Consider the following 20,664-nt stretch of genomic DNA (forward strand, 5'->3'; position numbering starts at 1 on the left):
GTGAGTGTGTGTGTGTGTTTCTGTTTTTTTTTTTTTCACCTGCTATGAGAGCTCACACCACAGTTGACAGTGGAGCCCAGCGGAGCCTGTGCCGAGGAGGACATGAGGTCCGAGAAGGAGGAGGGGAAGGCCGGTGAGTGACAGATAAAGAAGGAGATAGAGGGGGCAAAGACATCGCTTATGTGTGTGTTGGAGGAGCAGGGAAGGCCATAAACGTGACTTCAGTGTGCAGTGTGTGTGTGTGTGAGCAGGTTCAAGATCACGTGTGTGTATGTGTGTGATTGCCTGCATTGATTGTATGAAAGGAATGTGAGCGTTACAACTGGAATGCTTTTTTAATTTAAGAGTACGTGCTTGTCTTAGAATTCAGTTATGATACATAAGCAGTGATGGAAAGTACATTTATTCAAGGGCAGTTTTAAGAAACTTATACTTCACATTTTACGCTCTGTAATCGGCATTTCTTGTACTTTTCCCCCTGAAAAAACGTTTAATCTTTTACTGAAATATAACACATTGTTTTAGTAATCTACGTGACAGAATGCCGGGTAGGACTGAAACTTAATATTACTGTTATTAACAATTAAATTATTTGCTATTTCTTGCTTATTTCAATGAACTATTTGGTCTGTAAAATTGACCTGTTCCCAGAGCACTCACATTTTCTTGGATAAGCAGCCAAAACACAAAGACATTCAATGTACTGTTACAGGAAACCCATAAATTATTCACATATTAGAAACTAGAACCAGTAAAATGTTGCCAATTCTCCTGAAAAGTAACAAAAACCTGCTACTTTCTGTGATTAAAATTGCTAATAATAAGGTTTCTGAACGCTAACCACTCAATAAATCAATTCAGCTGTAATGTGAAGTAGACAGCATTAGCCCAACCTCAACCAGCTGCAAGTTAAAATACATGTACATAAATCAATAGTCATAGTAACATAGCCACCTGAATAAGTTCCATTTACATATCAGTATTATTTGTTTTCATGTTTAGATATTATGTTGCTTAAAATGCTCTAACTGTACTTACATTAAATCATGAAATCGCTTACTTTTAATGTATTTTTTAAAACGGTTTTGTTATTACTTCTACTATAATATGTGGGTTTAGAACAGTATGTGCTGTAATTTTACCACAGTTTTTTATTTTTGTACATAAATTCTCTTTACTGTAAGAGCTGGTGTATTTAAATCAAATCCATATCACAGTTTTGATGATGTTTTTCTCAGTATAAGAACTAAATGCTGACCTAGATATGACATGTTCATATGGATAATCTGTTAATCTGTTAATCCTCTATAAGCATTGTATGTGAATGGAGTTGTATTTGGTGCAGTATTACACACTTTAGTAGCTTAACTGACTGACTAAATCTTGCATAATCTGAGAGTAACACTTCTATATTGGCTCTTGTGTTTGGAATAATGTTGGAAACAGACAACACAAGATGCGTTATAATTGAGTTCAGAGAAACTTTAGTTTTTTTGAGGTCAGTTGAATCTTTGAGAAGTTATCTTTTGTTTTGATGTCATGGACAAGTTTTAATAAGTTTGTGTGCGCCTGTGTGTGGGGCGAAACATTCACATGCACTCGTGTTTGTGTTGTTTTGGTTTATGAATGTTTAGTGATGAGTTTGGTCCCTCTATGTTTTGTTGGATTGCTGCTCGGCAGTTGTACCCTGAGGTCACTACTAAAAATTGCAGAAGATAATGAGTGTGACAGAACGCACTAAAACAGACAGATGGTCTCATCATTAGAAGCTTCACACTCACAGTCTTGTTGTAAAAACCATAAGAGACAACATGTGGCACGTCTCCATCATTTGTTTATGTTTGTTCGTATCATTTCTCTCAAGTCTCTGTGTGAGCTGAAGCTAATCAAGGACCATTATTACCTCCATCCTCCCCACAAGTCTAACACTGAATATTAATGAGCACAATGCAGGTATTTGTAGCCATGTTTCCACATGAATGTAACTCCTCTGTGAGACTTTTAAAGTTTCCTACACAAGTTTCCATAGCAGCTCCAGCTGCAGAGCCGGCGCCTCCTGGAGCTTGTGGGATTTCACTGCCCTGCCCCGGGACACGAGGGAGGCCTCGTATCAAATCATGTAGATTTCCAGTTCTCCACAGAGCAGATCCTGCTGTTTCTGACAGATGTTTAGTCTCCACAACAGACTCATAACAGGGACAATAGGCCCTGTGGCGTTTTGTTTCTCAGTGGTTTATACAAGTTGGTTAGCATCATGGGCCGCGCCCCAATGCTAATCACTCTGGTCAGCCACTGTTATGTAGATACTAAGCCCCAGTTATAGTGTTTGATCTCACTTAAATTGTTTATTGACTTTTTAAGCTGTTTCTTCACACTTCACATGCTTTAATGGTGACTTCCAGTTATGCTGATTTGGTCACGCAGTTCTATCATGTTTATAAAATTGGAGTTAATCAAACTTTCTAATTCAGCAAAGGAATAGTTTAAATATCTTTGAAATATGTTTCTGCACTTTCTTGGCGAGAGTCAGACGAGAAGATTGATAGCCCACTCATGTCTGTTCTATAAATACTGCTAGCAGCCAGTTAGCTTAGCTTAGCATAAAAACTGGAAACACTGGGAATCAGTTAGCCTTGCTTTGTACAAAGAAAAAATCCACCCTCTAGCACTAAAGCTTGCTAATTAACATAAGTCAATGCTCTTGACCAGGCAGAAACCAGCTTATAACTCCAAGTAAAACACAACATCATTATTTCTGCTCTATGGTATTGTAGGTATTAAGCAAATATGATATAGCAGGTAAATGGATTAGCTTAAGATGTGCTGAAAGGTGGATATTTTTGCCTTAAGTAAGAGCCAGGGTAGTTGTTTCTCTCTGTTTCCAGTCTTTGTGGTAAGCTAAGTTAAGCTAACTCTAACTACATATTGAACATACAGATAGGAAAGTTGGAAATATGAGTGTGGGAAATACGAGGGAGGAGCTTCAGAGGGACAAGTCCCAACATGAATTACTGTGCAAAAACGCCTCATATTTGTGACATTGCTAACATAAATCTCTCTCAAGGACTCTCTCTCTCAGGTCGGATATTTCACCCAGGTTAGTTCACTTAATTGCTGGCTTATGCGCTTCATTTAAATCAAACCTAAAAAGGCACAGTGAATGACACCGGTGTCCAGCGACAGTGAGGGGATGCAGCTCTTGACGGCAGTATTAGAAAATCTAAATAGCCTTGTCCAAGTTCTCAGAGCTCACCCAGCGGCTCATCCCTGGCAGCGTGCCTAATCTGCACATAATAAACGTGTGAATCAATTACAGCTATCTGCACTTGGCATCCTTGCACTGACCTCAGTTGTAATGTAAACCCACAGGCAATTAATTAATGGGAGCTGGTCCCAATAGATACTGTACACTCACACAGATGTACTGTGCGCTGGCAAACACGCACAGAAACAGCATGCAAACACACCAACAAAAAGCAGAAACAACACTTTTTTTTTTTTTTTAGGAAAAACGATGACATCATCATCATTATATACAAGGTTTTTACAGATGTACTGAACCATTGAGTGATGTTTGGTCTGCAGACCACGATGAATAACCATTAAGTGGGATATACTCTGGTCAGGTAGGTTTGAGGGCCAGCAAAATGCATTATTTATGCCCATATGTATTATAGAGAAGCAGTGTAATACCCTGAGTGGGAAATTGACCTGACCCTTACATGCAGGCTGCAGCTCTTCAGGATGCGGAGAGTGCAGTGCCTGGAGCCTCAGCGTGTCGAGGCATCAGCAATACCGCTGCTCTGTGTTCTTATGGCTCTCTTTAAATATGAGATGGATGTTTGTCACCGCTTTAACAGCTATTTCTAGATTAGGCATGTCAAATCTGAAACTATACAACCCACACAGGTTTATACAACCTCTGTGCCATTACAGCCCAAGTTCCCCTTGAGACGTTGGTACAAATTAACAATGAAGATTCTAAGTATAGTCCTGCAGATGATTTTAAAAAGCCCCTAATCGCTGCAGCCTACCTCCGCCACCCACGCACCGACCTCCCCCTGTTTTGAGGCTCAGCAGGGAGCAGCTTACAAAATGAATATGTTTATTTGTGAAGCCTTTCAGTCTCAAGAGTCTTTTCTCCCTCTCTCCCCTCTTTCTACGTTTCTGTCAGATTCCAGTCAGGAGCTGATTTGATGCTTTTCTTTCAGAAATCCAAGAAGTATCTTGGTTTTACTTTTGTCCGGAGCTGTAAACAGTGTGCTCCAGGATCACAGGATGTTTCTTTTAGGTGAGACCAAAACCAGCGTTTTTACAAAACAGGTCTTGTAAGTTTGCTTATCAGTTCTCAAAACTTTGGCTAGGTGTACAATCATTGTTAGTGGGATATTTGTGTGGAGGTTTTTTATGGCTTGGCTTCCTGATTTAGCTTTTGAGTCTACAGTCGTCTGTGAGTCAGTAGTGCACAGCGCTTCTTTTAGCTAAATGTTAATGCTTGCCTGCTTGGCAAATGATGCTAACATGCTGGTGTTTAATGTTTAGCATGTTCCATATCTAAGTTGAAGTGTTAGCATGCTACCTTTTGCTAAGTAGCACTATACATCCCTTAAAATACGAAATTGTCCCATATTTGACAATTAAATGGTGCGGGGTTTGTCCCGTATTTCTGAGTTGTTTTGAACGCAGCATCATCCCACCTGCATTCTGTGATAGGGTGAGACCGTCAGGGTCAGAGCCAATCAGAAATGGCCTCTTTAGTAACGTTAGGCAACATTATGATGTGATTTGTTTATTAAGGTTGAGGTTTACAGTCGGATACATGAGCATTTTTTTTTAATACTTAAATCAAAATATAACTGTGATATGTTATTATGATTAACCAATCTGGAAAATTACATCCTTAAATAGCCTTCTAATGGATTAACAGTAGGTATATAAAAAACAATACATAGATAGATTTATGTACCAATAAATATTTTAGCCAAAACACGTGTTCAGACCACCCGATACAATTATTTAATTTCATTATCAATTTCCCATCCTGCTCCTCTCCTGTCCATTCAGCTTATTTCTAATGTCCGTCGGTAATAAAGCACTTCAAACTTTATGAATATTAATACTTTGTTGAGACCATGTTTTAAGCTATGATTTACCACCACTGGCGCGTCACAGGGCCTGTGGTGGTCGTGGCCCCGAGGAGCGGACGTCCTTTATTTTTCTGCATGGAAGGTGGCAACCCTAACTATACACATAGTTTAGCTAGTCTAGGTTTTGGCCTTAGACGGACTTAATTATGGACTAACAGTGGTGAAAAATCTGAAGAAGATTCTCTTAGCACCATCGATGTCTCAACATGTACAACTTCATGCTCATCCATCAGTGTTGAGATATATTAGTCTGGACCAAAGTAGTGGAGCAACAGATCAACCCCTTTGAGCCATGCATAGCTAAAATAGGTGTGACAAACAGGTGAAGCATTCCTCAGAATAGATGCTTTGTGTTGAGTGCTCTCCATACCATATTAAACATACTCCCTCCTCAGCAGCAACCCTCTCTGGAGACAGACAGGGCGTCATATGAGAAAGCACTCTAAGGCAGCACAGATTATGAGTAAGATGAGGCTTATCTCGGACTCTGTAGATAAATAACTGACGGGGTTTATTTCAGTCCATCCACGCTCTCTTTTCCTCCCTGTCAAGGCTACAGTGCTACCTGCATGATGAGTTTAATCAGGAGCCGAAGCAGACTGCTGTCTTCTCCCACAGTAATCTCAACTGATCTTTATACTGTAATTAGTGGAGGCCAGAGCTCAGCAGACATATGCTCCTCTCCTAATACAGTGCAGAAATAGCCAGCTGCGAGCAGATGCGCACACACGCACGCAAACACCAATCAAGTAATGCAGCAGCAACAGGGGAGGACAGTTCACTGCACAGACTAATATAATGATGAGTATATGCTCATAGCTGATAAGATAATATTACACATATGATGCCAGAGCTGCTGTTTGCCTTCTGGTGTTCATTTTCCTAACAGCACAGTGATGTTAATGTGATTCTGGAGAGGAATTACTCGCTTTTCATCTCCGCTTTATCCACTCAATTTCATAACTGCTTGTCAGTGTTCGATGAATTACAAAATAGTTAACCATAAACTGGATTAGCTTTATTACTCAAGCATCTAGTTGATATATATTTTACACATCAGGTGAATTGTGGTAGACCTGCAGAGGTAATGCAGTATACAAGATTAAACTCATGTACATAATGAGGTGCATTATCTTAGTCTTTGGGTCCTTTGTTGCTAGTTGTTCGACCAAGATGCTGCAGATCTAAGTAATTGTATTTATAAAGATTAGAAGGAAATAGTGAGTGTAAGTTTAAGTTGTAAGTGCTTTTCTTCCTGCAAACTGTACATTTATATTTGTACTGTTCTAACATTTATTCACCATATTCACATGGCGGCAATTTTCCTCTAATGTATAACGCTCAGGCTTGGGAGCTAAAATGCTGTTATCAAAAGGATAATGCTGTACTGCCATGTAAATGATTTAATGAAGGGAATCTGATAAACCATTTTCATTTTACCGCTTCTCAATTTATCAGCAACTGAAAAGGACGGTTCTGAGAGAGAACTGGCCATATTTAAGGTTAACACAGCGTATTACAAATAAGCATTTAGCGGCCATTAGACAACAGCTAACGTCAGCATTATAGGCCAAAAAAATGTAGTCTGAAATATCAAAACACATTGTAGACTTGTAGATTATTTAAGCCTGGAAGTACATTAAACTGGATGTTTCCTATCTTATTGTGTAGCCCAACCAACTTAAATGTTAGCTAGTTAGTAGTTGAATGCTAACATTAGCTGTTGTGGAACAGTAGCTGATGGGTGTCACATAGGAGAAAGTGTACGTGTACTAGTACTTAAAGTTTTTATAAAAAATACTGTGGCTAGACTTAATAAGTCAGGTACAACGATAAGAAGAAATTAATGATGGGATGGCAAACATAAGCAGGAGCAGTTTGGTTAAGTGGCTATCATGTTGTTTAGCTAACGTGTTGTTAGACAGACACAGTCCTGCTCAAATTGCTTCCTCTGACAGTTTGAGTCAACAGTCACCTGCAGTGCAGGTGCACACTTACGTAATGTTTCCCACAGGAAGCCTCTGAGCAGGACGCTGTCTTGGGAAACAAGTTTTTCATGTTTTTACTGGTTCATTCGAGGGTAAGGTTTATCAAGGAGAGGAGCTTTATGAGAGAATAGCTCATTAGGTATTAGCTTTGAAGAAGCATTTTAAAGACTTTCCTTGTTTCAAACTGCTCTGCTCATATCAGCCGGTTACAGAAAAGCTTTGACTCATTGCTGTATTAAACACCCACACTGAACATTTCTCATTTTGCTCGTAATTTTGTTTACAGAAAACGCCGATATAGGTGTCCTTTTGTTTACTGTTGAAATAATTTGCGGCAGAGTCATTTGTGTTCGAAAAGCTTCATAAAATGACATCACTTTGATGTCCTGCTGTATTAGCTGCAACCCCTGCAACGCTACAGAAGACCTTTCAGCACTTTCTGTAAAAAGCCATTACTTTGTTCATCCTTCAGCTCTGATTCCCCCAACATCCCCCTCACATCCACACAAACCCTATACCCTATAAACCTTATAGATAGTGTTCTATAGCCGTGCGTCAATACTGCAGGAGCTGACAGGGAAGAAGAAACGTCTGCAGGAGCACACTGAACTCCACAGACTCTATTTATGAAAACTGACAATTAAATTCAATCCCAGCAGCGCACTATATTTAACATGTTTAGTGATTATGATCACATTCAATGTTAATCCTCTTAAAGAGAATCTCTCTTTGTTCTGCTGTTCAGAAGCTGTGCAGCACTTGTTCTACGGTTTAAAGGAAGCTCATGCAGATCATGCAGGATCTAACAGTGTGTAGCTTTTATGCTTCTTTTATGCACAAGGCAGCAGATTGGCAGCAATTTGACTTCCTCACACGTTTGCACCATAGACTGTATAAAAAGATGGACGACATGTCCGCTCCCTAAAAGTGAAGCCAAAACATTTCGGGCGGGACATGAGTCAAACTATAAACTCAAAATACACCCCCGATAAATTTTTCTCAAACATGGTTTCTGTCATTAAAGCTAGTTATTATCATGCTGATTCACGTCTAAGTCATAATTTTTCTGACAAGTTTATTTTTAATTAGTTATTTGATGCTGTCAAAATGATGATTGACAGCTCTGTTGACAAATTCGGCTCCTGCAGCCAATCAGTTCCGGGTGAGCAGAGTAGAGGACGATCCGCGAGTGGAAACGTGACAAAAACAATCGCTACAGTCATTGAAGTTTCCATACCTGTGAACGTTAACCTCAGACCAACACAGAGAAGCTATTTTGCTGTTAAACACGCCGGTGTGCGGGATCCTTGCTGTTTTGGTAAGTTAAGTGTGTGTTTGGGTTAGCAGAAGTGGCTATGGCCGCTTCGCTCGCCGATCTCTACTGCGCAGTCTCTGGCTCCGTATGACGTCACCATCGCAAGATGGCAGCGCCTACCACAGGGGCTATTTTGGCATCAATTTCGTACAATGGGAGCAAATGGGGACGCATTGTCCATCTATATATACAGTCATTGGTTTGCACCCTGGAAGCTAAAGCTGATAAACTAGCCCAAGCAGCCCTCCTGTCCTGTCTGTCACACAGCTGCAGTGTTTCTAAATGGGGATGTTTTACTGTTATTTACAAGAAAATCAAGCACTTTTAAGAGATTGCACCTGTTTTAACAAAAAGGCCACAGTTTGGTCATCTTATAAAGCCTTATGAACCTTTAGCAGGTATTTCAACGTGTTCATTGTTATCCTCTAGTGTCCAACAAATCAGTATTAATGGTCGTTCACGGTTGTTGCTTAAAGAGGACAGTTATGACAGCGCTGTATGTCTAAATACAGCAGTAAAGATGTATGACCTTGTTGTCAAACTATCAGTTACTACCTGAAAGATGAGGGAATACGTAAAGGCAGCATCATCGCCTCCGGCTCTGTCTTAGACAGAAATAGCTGAGCAGAACAACTGTACTAACTAAAATTACACAGATTTGAAATGTCAGAGAGATTGAGGTGGAAAAGTGACAGCGTGCTCGTCGTAAATCCTCGGGGCAGAACGGTTGGCTGCTGTCGCTGCAGACAGTTTTGACACCATTCCCAATCGTCCCATGTTACCTTTATAGTTTTTGGCTTATAAATAGACAGTTTGATTTTGAACCAGACTTATTTAGTGTGTTTTAAGACATCAAAGGCGTCAGTTCACCCAAACAACAATTATATATATGTTGTCTCTTAACCTTTGGAGGAACATATCCATGCATTTTTAATTTTGTTGATCTGAGGTTTCTGTTTGTCGCTCTCACAAACAGCATCGGATAAATACGTTACGTTTAAACAATCAAACACAATCCCAGTTATTCTGGAAGATCCAAGGAACACCATGTCAACAGCTTTCACTCAAACTTCTCCCTATAAAAAATGGCAGCAGTGAGGTCTCTGAACCAGCCAAGGAAACACATAGATTTTAATGCTTATCAGAGTTTAAATATTTGTCAAATAATCCTTGTCTTAGGGCTGCACGGTGGTGCAGTGGTTAGCACAGTTGCCTCACAGCTAGAAGGTCCCTTGTTCGAACTCTGGCTCGAAAGAAGTGGGTCTTCTCCCCCTCCTTGTACTCTGGCTTCCTCCCACAGTCGAAAGACATGCTCGTTAGGTTCATCGGTGACTCTAAATTGCCCGTATGTGTGAGTGTGAGTGTGAAAGGTTGTCTGTGTCTTTGTGTCAGCCCTGTGATTGACTGGAGACCAGTCCAGGATGTACCCTGCCTTTATACCCAATGACAGCTGTGATTGGCTCCCTGTGACCCTAATGACAGCTGTGATTGGCTCCCTGTGACCCTGAACATGATGAGCAGTAGATGATGGATGGATGGAACCCTAACCCAGAGTTTTGTTCGGACAAACCAAACCAAGATATTTGACAGATTTTACCTCGGGTTCTGGAAAAATGTGATGGACATTTTCACAATTTTCTGACATTTTATACACATAAACAATTAACTGATTAATCATCACGATAATAAGCACATTAATCAATAATAAAACTGATCGATAAGAGCCCCAAAACTTTCAGCACTCTTTCTTATAGTAGAGGAGGAAACAGATGATGTCAAAGCTTTGGTGAATAAATCCTGAACTACCTGCAAGAATGTCAAGTGGGTAGAAGAATAAAAATATCCTAATAAAATTAGAGGTGTGAAAGTTAAAGGAAAAAAGGATAACAATATTTAAATGTGGAAAGAACCGTCTCTGGTTCAGACAAAGAAAACCCACAGAGTGAAGCTTTCCAACAGTTCAGCTCACTTGCTGTAAAATTGCCTGACTGGAAAGTTTAATGATGAAAGCCAATCAAGACTGAGTCCAATTTGGATGCACTGAGAATAGTCAGTCTCAAACTGCTTTTAAATGTGAATGAGTTTTTGCAACAAGAGCAATAACTCTAAATGTAACTCCTCATCCAAACGCACAGCTCACTTTAAGCATCTTTGATCATTCATGTATGTAAATGAGTCCTTAATCCTGCTTACGGTTCATAGGAGGCCAGTTCAGGTCTCTGTCTGCCAGTCCACACACATACAGCCCCTAGTTTACCTCAGCAGGGAGCAATGCCTCTGCTTTCTTCAGGCCGACAGCCTCTATACATCCTTATCGAATGCTGTGTGTGTGTGTGTGTGTGTCAGCTCTGCCATGTGAGGGAAAAGGGACAGCCATTAATGGCCTCGGTACTGACTGGCTTTGATGGACCCTCTAATGGGTGGCTTGGATGAGAAGTTAATTGAATGGGCTTCTGCTGAATATGAAGTAGAAGAAGAAGAGTGGGCTTCTCTTCTTCTGTGTGGGAGGACTCTTAATAGCTCGATCAAGCTGGCTGTGCAACCACTCAGGGGTCAGCGCTGAGAGAAGCCACGTGATGACGGCATATAGACTGCAGAGTATGGTTTATATGACTCCTGGCAGTTTAGATTGCTTTTTAGATCCAGTGGAACAGTATATGTGGAGGGAAATTATCTTAAGGTTTGTGTCTGTGGGTGCTGTTGGGGCAGCTTTAGCTCAGGCCAGTGTGCAATGATGCTGCTTTTCTGTGTCTGTCCAGATAGATGTGGAATGGTTGCATTAACAGGGACGATCTCTGAGTTTTTTGCGTGTATTTTATCGCATTTGTTGTTTTTTGTATACTATTGGATGAGGGGATGATTCTGGGAGTCAATGCAAAATTGGATTTTGGAGAATTGTGTCACTGGTTTATCTCTGAATTAGACATGTCTCTCTAAATCCACTGTAAATACTCCCTAAGATACAATTCCAATTCAGTTTTTAATTGACTGAGAAATATGAGATGTGTTTGATGACACATAACCTTCCAAAATATTAATAGATTCTGCGTCAAAAAAACTGGTTCAAATGCGTAATGAATGACCTGCTAAACACAACTGCTGAGCGAAGTTAGCGAGAGCAGTTTAACCTTCACATCGCAGCAAGAGCAGCAGCTAATTCAAACAGCCCGTTTAGAGTTGGAGATTAATCCGAACGTAACAAAGCTCCTGCAAAAAAAAAAAAAAAGCACTTTCACTTTCTGTTCAGCGGCTTTTAAAGCAGCAGCCGGGCTCCCTGCGACAAATATAGGAGAGCCTGTAGGTAAACAGATGAATAAGCGGATTTAGGCTGCAAGGAGGCCGTGAAAGATTGCTCTCTCTGGGAGACAAACTCTTTTTGTCACATGCAGCACAGAGCTGCTCGGTATGTTTCCATAGTCCTGAGTCGACAGAGACCGATGGACTGTCCCTTCCTCTCTTATCGGAGCTGCTGCAGCCCCACAGCGCCTGGCTGCAGGCCTGCAGAGACCTTCTCTCTTTTTCTATCCCAGCCACACATGCACGCACACAAACACACACACGCACACGTTTGCACACTTGTGCTTGAATTTTACAAAGTTTCACACAGAGTATTACGGGAATCTGCATTAAATTAAAGGCACAGTCTGCTGTGTCTGTCTACGGCAAGTCCACTATTTTGTTCCAGACAGAAATGCACCTGGACTATTATGAAGTACCTGCAAAACTAATTATATTCCCGTCAACCTTATAATACTTTGTGTTTGGTGCTACTTTGCTCTTAGATTTAATAAGTGAAACTATGTAAGGATTCTCTATTAAACCAGAGGACTATATTTCAAGAAAGCAATCTAATGACCTGAACGATTTCGGTTGCCAGCTAAGCATTTCATATTATTGCAAATTATTAATGTGGTGCCTTTACACCCTGAAACTACCCCCCGGACAATAATTATATTAAATTCAGCAAAACTGCTAAAGGTCACAAACAAATATTGGATTTTAACTTTTATCTATCCAGCAATTTTTTTCCCCCTTTTAAAATGAGCGTCAGGGCCTCTGGGGATGTGAGCATGGATGTAGACCCTTAATCTTGTTTCTTTTTATATAATGTTAAGGGATACAGCGATTGATTTTTTTCATTATTGATTTACCTGTGGACTTTTGGTGCCTATGAAATGCCACAATGGAGAGGACAAACAGCTCCCTGATCTCCTAGTTGCCCATTCTGTATGAAAAATCATCCAAAACCCAAAGATACTGCAGTTATTAGAGGTCGGACAAAATATCGGTACAGCAATATATCGTCGTCCTGACTCGTGCAATACAATTATCGCTAGGCTGGCACCATATATTGATATTTGAATTTACAAATATGAGGCGCTTGAAACAGATTCACCTGGAAGTTAATGGCTGAAGAAGAAGTCGACAGCAGGATAAAAGAAGAAGACAAGACACATACTGTGTTCGAAATCGGATACTACATACTACGTACATAATGCATACGGCGTTCGGCGGTAGTCTGTAGTACCCCAGCTAGAAATGTTTTGTAACAAGCGATGTTCTGGTAATGTTTTGAGCGGGAGGTTTTTATTTGTTCCCAGAATGTTCCTTTTAATAGCAGGAGAACATTCTCTGAAAACACTCTCAGGAAGTTGCAGTGAGAACGTTCAAATCACGTTTCAGGAACGTTTTATAAATCACGTTCTGATAGTTCAGGCCAAACTAAAATCCTGAAAAGATCCTCAGAATGTTCCAGTGAGCATGTTCTACCTTTGTTTGTTTGTAACATTGAGCAAATGCTTTATAAAAGGCGTTCTGACATCCCAGGCCTCAGTAACATCCTGAAAATATTGTCTTGCAATATATCAATTATCACAGAATCGCTGTATCGTGATATTATCGTTATCGTGGGCCTCGTGTCATCGTGAGTTACCCTACGATTCCCACTCCTAGCAGTTATAGCCATAAAGATAAGCTGATACAAATATGTTAGTAGCTGCTAAATGACTCCGATAATTGTTAGCTTGTAGAATAGTTGTTGATTGTTGCTCTACTTACAGCTACTTAATTAATTATCATATCTTTCCTGCTTTATGCAACATAGTTTTTGCTGCCGAATCACAAATGTATCCTCAGTAGTTGCAGATTTTTCTTTATAGTTGAATGTTTTGGCTGCCTGTTTGTGTCATTTGTCTACATTCTTATGTGTGCATCCCTCTCTGCCATTATGTGTGCGGTATAAATCATAATGACACATTGTTCCTCTGCTGCTGGTATGGATTTCCTTCAGTGGACTAAAATACAACTGATGAAAGACCTTTTCTTACCCATTTTATCTTCTGTGTCCTCATACCAGGCTGAAGTGTCCCTCACCTCCGGCCCCCATAGTTCACTCTCTCACTCCTTCGTCTCCTGTTTGCTTGTCTGTTTTCCCCTGAGGGGTTTGGGAGGCATTTCACAGTGGATGGAAAACATAGCACTGAGGAGGGCGGCTCAGGCGTCTGTCACTGATGTTTTATTTAGTCTTGTCATACATCTGTGTCTCACTTAGACACAACCATCTCAGGAATCTGCCACTGTGAATATCTTGAACACCTTCGGCCACAGCTGAGGTGGAGCTCTGAGTCTTATGAGGGATTAATGATCACACTGATCACGTTGATCAACGCCTAAATTTAATTATATGATGCATATTTACACCGTCTTTCATTATTAGATGATTAATACTCCTTCCTTTATTCTACCAGCACTGCACTCTCAGGCGTGTCATTCCTCTCCTGCATACTCTAAATTCTCTCTCTCTTTCTCCCTCAGTGCTGTTGCGTGAGGAGGTGGCCCAGCTTCAGGAGGAGGTCCACTTGCTCAGGCAAATGAAGGACATGTTGAGCAAGGACTTGGAGGAGACGCAGGGAGGCTGCTCCGCTAACCTGCTCTCAGCCACCGAGCTCCGTGTGCAGCTGGGGGACAAGGAGCAGGAGCTGGACCGTGCCAAAGAGGCCTTACAAGGTCAGGAGCCAACGCAGGGGGAGTCTTTAGGACTCAGCTTATCCACCAGAGTCCTTTCTTTCCAACAGCTGCCTCAGATATGCAGGAAAAAATACTGGAGATACATAAAGAAAGATCATGTTGTAATTAAATGAAATCCACTTAATCTCATCAAAGCAAATTTTCAGGCAGTGTGCAATCAGTTTTTTGTCAATAGAAATGGCCTTTATTTTTATAAAAGTTTGCCAAAGCATCAAAGCACCACTGCTCCAAATATTTAAGAAGTAAACATTAACAATGAAATGAAAATTATTCGCAATGAAGTAACTGTGTCTGTGTCCGGGTAAATGTTTCTATTTGGGATTGTAAGACACCGCTATATATCAACCATCAAAACTAGTCCTCTTCTGGTGTCACATTAACGCTACAAAACCAGGAGGAGAAACATCAGTTATGAAATATGTATTTTGATACACAATGAAATCACATGTACTAATGCAAATATTTAAACTATTGTGAGACAAGGAGTAAAAGAAAAAGCTGCAAGCCAAAAGTAGCTGGCTAATTTAAAAATTTAGTATCAGTATGTATACATTCACATTTTATATTAGTAATGAGAATAGAATAGAGCTTTATTCAGAGACAGTGCCTAATATAATAACACTAGTACATGGTGTCATGGTGGCGGTTACATTATCGTATTTGTAGTGAAAATAAGAAGTAACAAAAACCTTATATTGCACGAGATGAATTGAGACAATTAAAACAGATAAATATGTAACAGTGCATGTTAATTTATAAAAAAAAGTTATGTTGCACAGGTTAGTGAAAGTTAAGGAATTTGCACTTAGTTATAAATAAGTGGTGGAACGCCCTGCCGGGAGACGATGACGATAATGAGATCCTTAATATTAGGGAAAAGAGAAAAAAAAATACAATGCAAATATGTTCATTACATCAACTTCAAATGTCTCACTCCCACTTCCAGTAGCTTCCTTTGTCTTTTTCCAGCGTTCAGTGATTCAGTGTTGATGTGACAAAAAGCTTTGAAATGTTTGTCTAATTGGACCATTATATGTTGATTTAGTACAAAGAGCTACAATGAATCATTAAATGAACAAAATAACAATCATAAGAAATTGAAAACTAGCAAAAGAATAGGTAAGATAGAGCCTAATTAATCTCTAAGGAAATGAGATTGCTCCAAAAATACAATTAGAGAAACACAAAAACAACTCAAACATAAGTGGAAATATGAAATATAAAGTGTATGAGTTAGTGCAAAAGAGACAGTGTCTAATAGAATAACAATATTGCAATAAGTAATCTACAAAAATAAGCTGATAGTAATGGTGTATTATTGACAGTTATAAAGTAGTAAAAACTTTTGCACTGCACAAGATCATGAATTCAAAAATTGGCGCCTGATATAGAATGTAATTGTACATGATAATTAAGAAAAGGTTATATTGCTCCTGATACTAAAAGTTAGTTGATTTTCTGAGAGAGCGTGAACAGCCAAATCAGACTTTGTGCATCGTCCATGTTGGGAAAAGAGATGTCAGTTTTAGATATCATAACGTAATGTATGGTAACGTAACGTAGCGTATCGTATGGTAACGTAATGTAATGTAACGTAATGTAACGTAACGTACTTAACGGAACGTACTTAACGTAACTTACTTAACGTAACATAATTAACGTATCTTAAAGTATCATAACGTAACGTAACATACTTAACGTAACTTACTTAACGTATCTTAACGTATTGTAATGTAACGTATCATAACGTAACATAACGTAATGTAACGTAACCTAACGTAATGCAACGCAACGTAACGCATCGTAACGTCATCGTAAAGTCGTGGATTTGTCCATATATTAGTCGCCCACCCTCAACAAACAAAAAGAAAGGGTGTGCCAATCAGATTTAACCAGATGAAACCCACTGTTGTTTTTTATATTATATTATATATATATATATATATATTATATGTTTTACATGTTCAAGGTTTGAAATTTGTGCACACAAATGGGAACAGTGAATATGTCCAGAGAGAATCCTGAGAGTTTATATTTCAATCATATTTTTGCAAGTATAGACGAGAGTTGCTGAATATGTGCATGTGTTTCGACATTCAGAAATGGGTGTTGGTCCCGAGGAGCAGCCAAGTAGACTCCAGGTTCACCTCATTTTAATTAACATCCATCAATCATGGCACAGAAGCTTAACTCTGAAATATTAATGTGGGATTGAGGTAGACTGGAATGCGCTGCTTATTATGTAGTATTGGATTGTTTTCATTTCTCGTATGGAAACAAATCCCGCCATTATGAAACCCAACATTTCCCAGCGCTTGGAGAGGAGAGGGAAAACAGTCAGTCGTACATTTAAGATAATTGCTTGCTAAAATAAAATGTAGGAGGGGGAACCGAGGAGGGAACTGAGGACTTAGCTTAGTGAAACACAACTGCTTTGCATGCTTCTGTCCTCTGAGAGTCACAGGTGCTAAACTGCAGGCTGTGTTGTGTAACTGCTGCAGAACAGGTTTGAATGCTGAGGTCAAAATATGAACGTTGACGGGAGGAATGTGTGCACTCAGGAAAAGTACAGGTTCCAGTCCTGCCTCTCTTGTTGAGCACGGACTCTCAGGAGAGCACTGTGATTATTTCCGCTTGCAAAGAGCCCCACTAGTTGCATCTTGTTTGATGAGTTGTCCCTGGTAAAAGAAATCAGATCCAAATGCTCTCAGGGTGAGCCAACAGAGGCTCCAAATGCCAGCCGAAACAGTTGTATGAATGAATAAGTGCCACTGTGCCAATTATCTTATGAGGCGATTACATCATCTGCAGGCCCTCGTTAACAGAAGACACAGTGTCACCTAGTGGCTCCCTGCTGCAAATGCAGAGCGTCTGTTTTCATCAAGAGGCAGCCAAATCTCACTGATCTATTCTATTTGCTTTTTTACAGCAGAATGTGCCGTCAAAATGCTCCCTGTTGTATCCGTGTACGTGCTGCTCAGTGTGTGAACATGTCTGTGTGTGTGTTGCAGCTATGAAAGCAGACCGCAAGCGTCTAAAAGTGGAGAAAGCAGACCTGGCGAGTCAGATGCAGCAGCTGTACACGACACTGGAGAGCAGAGAAGAGCAGCTGCGAGAATTCATACGCAACTACGACCAACACAGAAAGGTAACACCGACCCAGCTTCATGATCAGCAGATATTGCTTGTGCATGTCAGTCAAAGCCAAAGACATGACTGTAAAATGTCACACAGTGTGCTAAATCCCCCTTTATGCATATATTTAATGAATAGTAGGTAAGAAAGTATAATGTAGTTTTAAGCAGATTTTAGTGTTTATTGACAAATAGTCCTCCTGTTGGCATCTATAAGTGCCCTAATCTACAGAAGCCCTAAGCGGACATGTATCCATACATTTTATTTACTTTGTTTTCCCGTGATAACAAGTTACTTCTGGTCGTTTTCTTGAGATCTCGACTTATTTATCTCGTTATCCCGAGATGACTCAGCTTGTTTTCTCGTGATAACAGCATCATTTTCTGGTGATCTAGAAAACAAAACAACAGGCTGGTCACTGTCATATTACAGACCACCACATGCCATGCTGCCATTGCCCACACGTCAGTCAGTTAAGCCTTTTTCTATGTTATTCTGATGTTACAGTGGTGCAGCGTCATCCTTCAAGGTGCATTTGGCAGGGTTTAACCATGTCTTTGTACGTGTTCTTCAGGAGAGTGAGGATGCGGTGAAAGCTCTGGCAAAGGAGAAGGACATGCTGGAGAGGGAGAAGTGGGACCTGAGGAGGCAGACCAAAGAAGCCACCGAACAGGCCAACATCCTGCGCTCTCAGATGGACATGAAAGAGAACAGGGTCAAAGAACTGGAGGCCGAGCTCACCATGGTGAGTCACCCTGCACACGGACACACACACAAGCACGATAGTGTCACATAAGCATCATGATCCTGTATATATGTCATGAATGCAAACCAGGTGTGGGTTTGCAGTCCTGTCTCTACCCATATCAGTTCACGGTAAGCTGCTTTGCTGTATATCCCCATTCCTTCCATCTCTCAAAGCATTAAGTCTTTCTCCAGGCTGAGGAAAAATTCATGCCTTTTTTTCTGTGTCGCTCCCTCCGAGGTACAGTTGTCAGTCTGTGTGTCATTAATCTCTCTCCTCCCTCGGCAAGTCACAACCACCCACAGATCGTCACATCAAGCTGCATCACAGATCACATTTGTTGGTACATCAGAGCCAGAGCTGCATCGCTGTCAACCTTCCCAGCCACAAAATATCACTCTTCCTTCTTTTTCTTCTCTTCTCTCAAACACCTTTGTTTTCTTCCACCATCAATGGATGTCCGCTGAATGCACTTTCAGAGGTTTCCAATAAAAAAAATACTGTGAAAACATTGAATATGTTCAGTTTAGGAAAAGAGAAATAGACAATTTTCTGATGCTAAAATCTGGGCTGTTGGCTCACTTCAAAGGGTGAAGCTGCTGTCATTCAATTTGTTGTTGTTATTGTCGCCAAACCTATGAAAAGACCAAAATCAATTTTGAGTTAGTCTGTCTCTTAACACTTCCATATTTCCTGCCCTGGCACTCAGCTTCAAGCCAATTCATTCTTAATGCAGACGTGAAGCTTTAAAGAGGGGCTATTATGCTGTTTCACACTTTACAATGTTGGATGTCCAGACTAAACGTGGACGAAGTTTCAAATCTGTAGGTAAAAGTATGTTGGAGTAATCCCCAGGCTTCTCAGCTCAGTCTGCAGGCTGCTGTGAACGCCAGGTTTCACACAGTTTTTTCTCCACGCTGCACTTTGTGGCGTCACAAATTGCAGCTTCAGCAGGCTTCGGAGAGCTGGCCAATCAGAAGAAAGTTGGCTTGTAGGGGCGGGGTTTCTTAAAGGGACAGAGCTGACTTGTTTCAGGCAGGGGCTGTATGAGGGCCTGCACAGAGCACCAGTGTGAGAAAAAAAATTTTTTGAAAGCAAGTAAAATATTGTTTACTCTTTAAAGAAATTAGCTAAATAATTTCCTAAAACTGCCATACCTGTACCTCACACGTCTGTATTGTTGAACGTAGAGCAAACACAACGCAAACGTCACTCAGATCAGGCAGTTCATTTAGTGGTGGTGTTGGCTATGGCAGAGAAGGATGACGATTCTCAACCTGAGCACCCATGGCAACATCTTAAGCCCATGTTTGAGGTTTTAGAAATGAAGAATGATTCGAAGCGTTTTAAATGTTCGCTCTGTTTACCACAAACAAACGTCATCATGGCCTACAAAAAAAGTAGTTTGAATACTTTTGAATAGTATTTTAGTATTAAAAGCAAGTACTCCAGTACTTTAACTCAAGTAATAATTTAAATTAAGCAACTTCCACATACGTATCTATACTGTGACTGTGAAGTAATGAAGTTGTGTACTTTGTCCACCATAGGTATAAGATGACCATTGGCGGCCTATTTTACACAGCATACTCCTCTTCCTCTGCCTGCATGTTACCGTTTGCCCTATCACTACCTGAAACCACAACAAGAACCCCTGAGCTAGTAGTTTTCATGCTGATATTGCAAGTTTTGCCAAATATTTGTATTGTCTGTGATTTTGGCATTTAGCCATTTTAATTCCAGGGTTCACCTCCCTTTATGCAAGTCCACCAAAACAAGTGTGTCTCTGGACACTATTTTGCAAGGACGCCAACAGAGAGGATGTAATTTGTTTTATGTAATACAAACAAACTAGAGCAATATTTTTTTCCTTTGTGTGGAATTATGATAGTTCTCGTTTGACCTTTTCCAGTGCTGGCACAGCAAAATGTGAAATTGACTCAAAGTAACTGCATAACCCTTATTGAAGAAACATGTCATCCAGTGCGACAGTATTTTTAACAGCCTTTGAATAACATGGAGGTTTATGGTTTAGTAGAATTAGCGATACAGAAATATGTTGGTATCTACTCATTGCAAGTTTTTGTAATGGGATTTGTTCACAATAAGAAATAGAACACTGCTAGCATACACATAAACTCTTACAAAACAATATCTAGTTTAGTAGGGTAGTGTGCACATTGAGTGGGGAGATGCAAACATATTCACGACGCATATGTTGCCGATATAGGTTTATGTGGAACGGGACATGAAATTAAAGCATTGAAATTAATTTCAGATTTATTTAAATGATAAAATACATTCATG

The 20,664-nt window shown here is 40.2% G+C and overlaps 1 protein-coding gene across 2 annotated transcripts in view; it reads left to right on the plus strand.

The window, feature by feature from the left end:
- kaznb (kazrin, periplakin interacting protein b) overlaps positions 1–20,664 on the plus strand; it is a 127,522-nt gene that overhangs the window by 97,479 nt on the left and 9,379 nt on the right. For both annotated transcript variants that reach the window (XM_069678739.1, XM_069678740.1), the window contains exons 5-7: positions 14,265–14,456; positions 17,489–17,625; positions 18,187–18,357. In XM_069678739.1, coding sequence (XP_069534840.1) covers positions 14,265–14,456; positions 17,489–17,625; positions 18,187–18,357 — 500 coding nt within the window. The remainder of the gene's footprint in view (positions 1–14,264; positions 14,457–17,488; positions 17,626–18,186; positions 18,358–20,664) is intronic.

The sequence above is a fragment of the Semicossyphus pulcher genome, unplaced genomic scaffold (genome assembly GCF_022749685.1).
Source record: "Semicossyphus pulcher isolate SPU_LCO1_2020_fin unplaced genomic scaffold, fSemPul1.0.p SCAF_3, whole genome shotgun sequence".
NCBI lineage: Eukaryota > Metazoa > Chordata > Actinopteri > Labriformes > Labridae > Semicossyphus > Semicossyphus pulcher.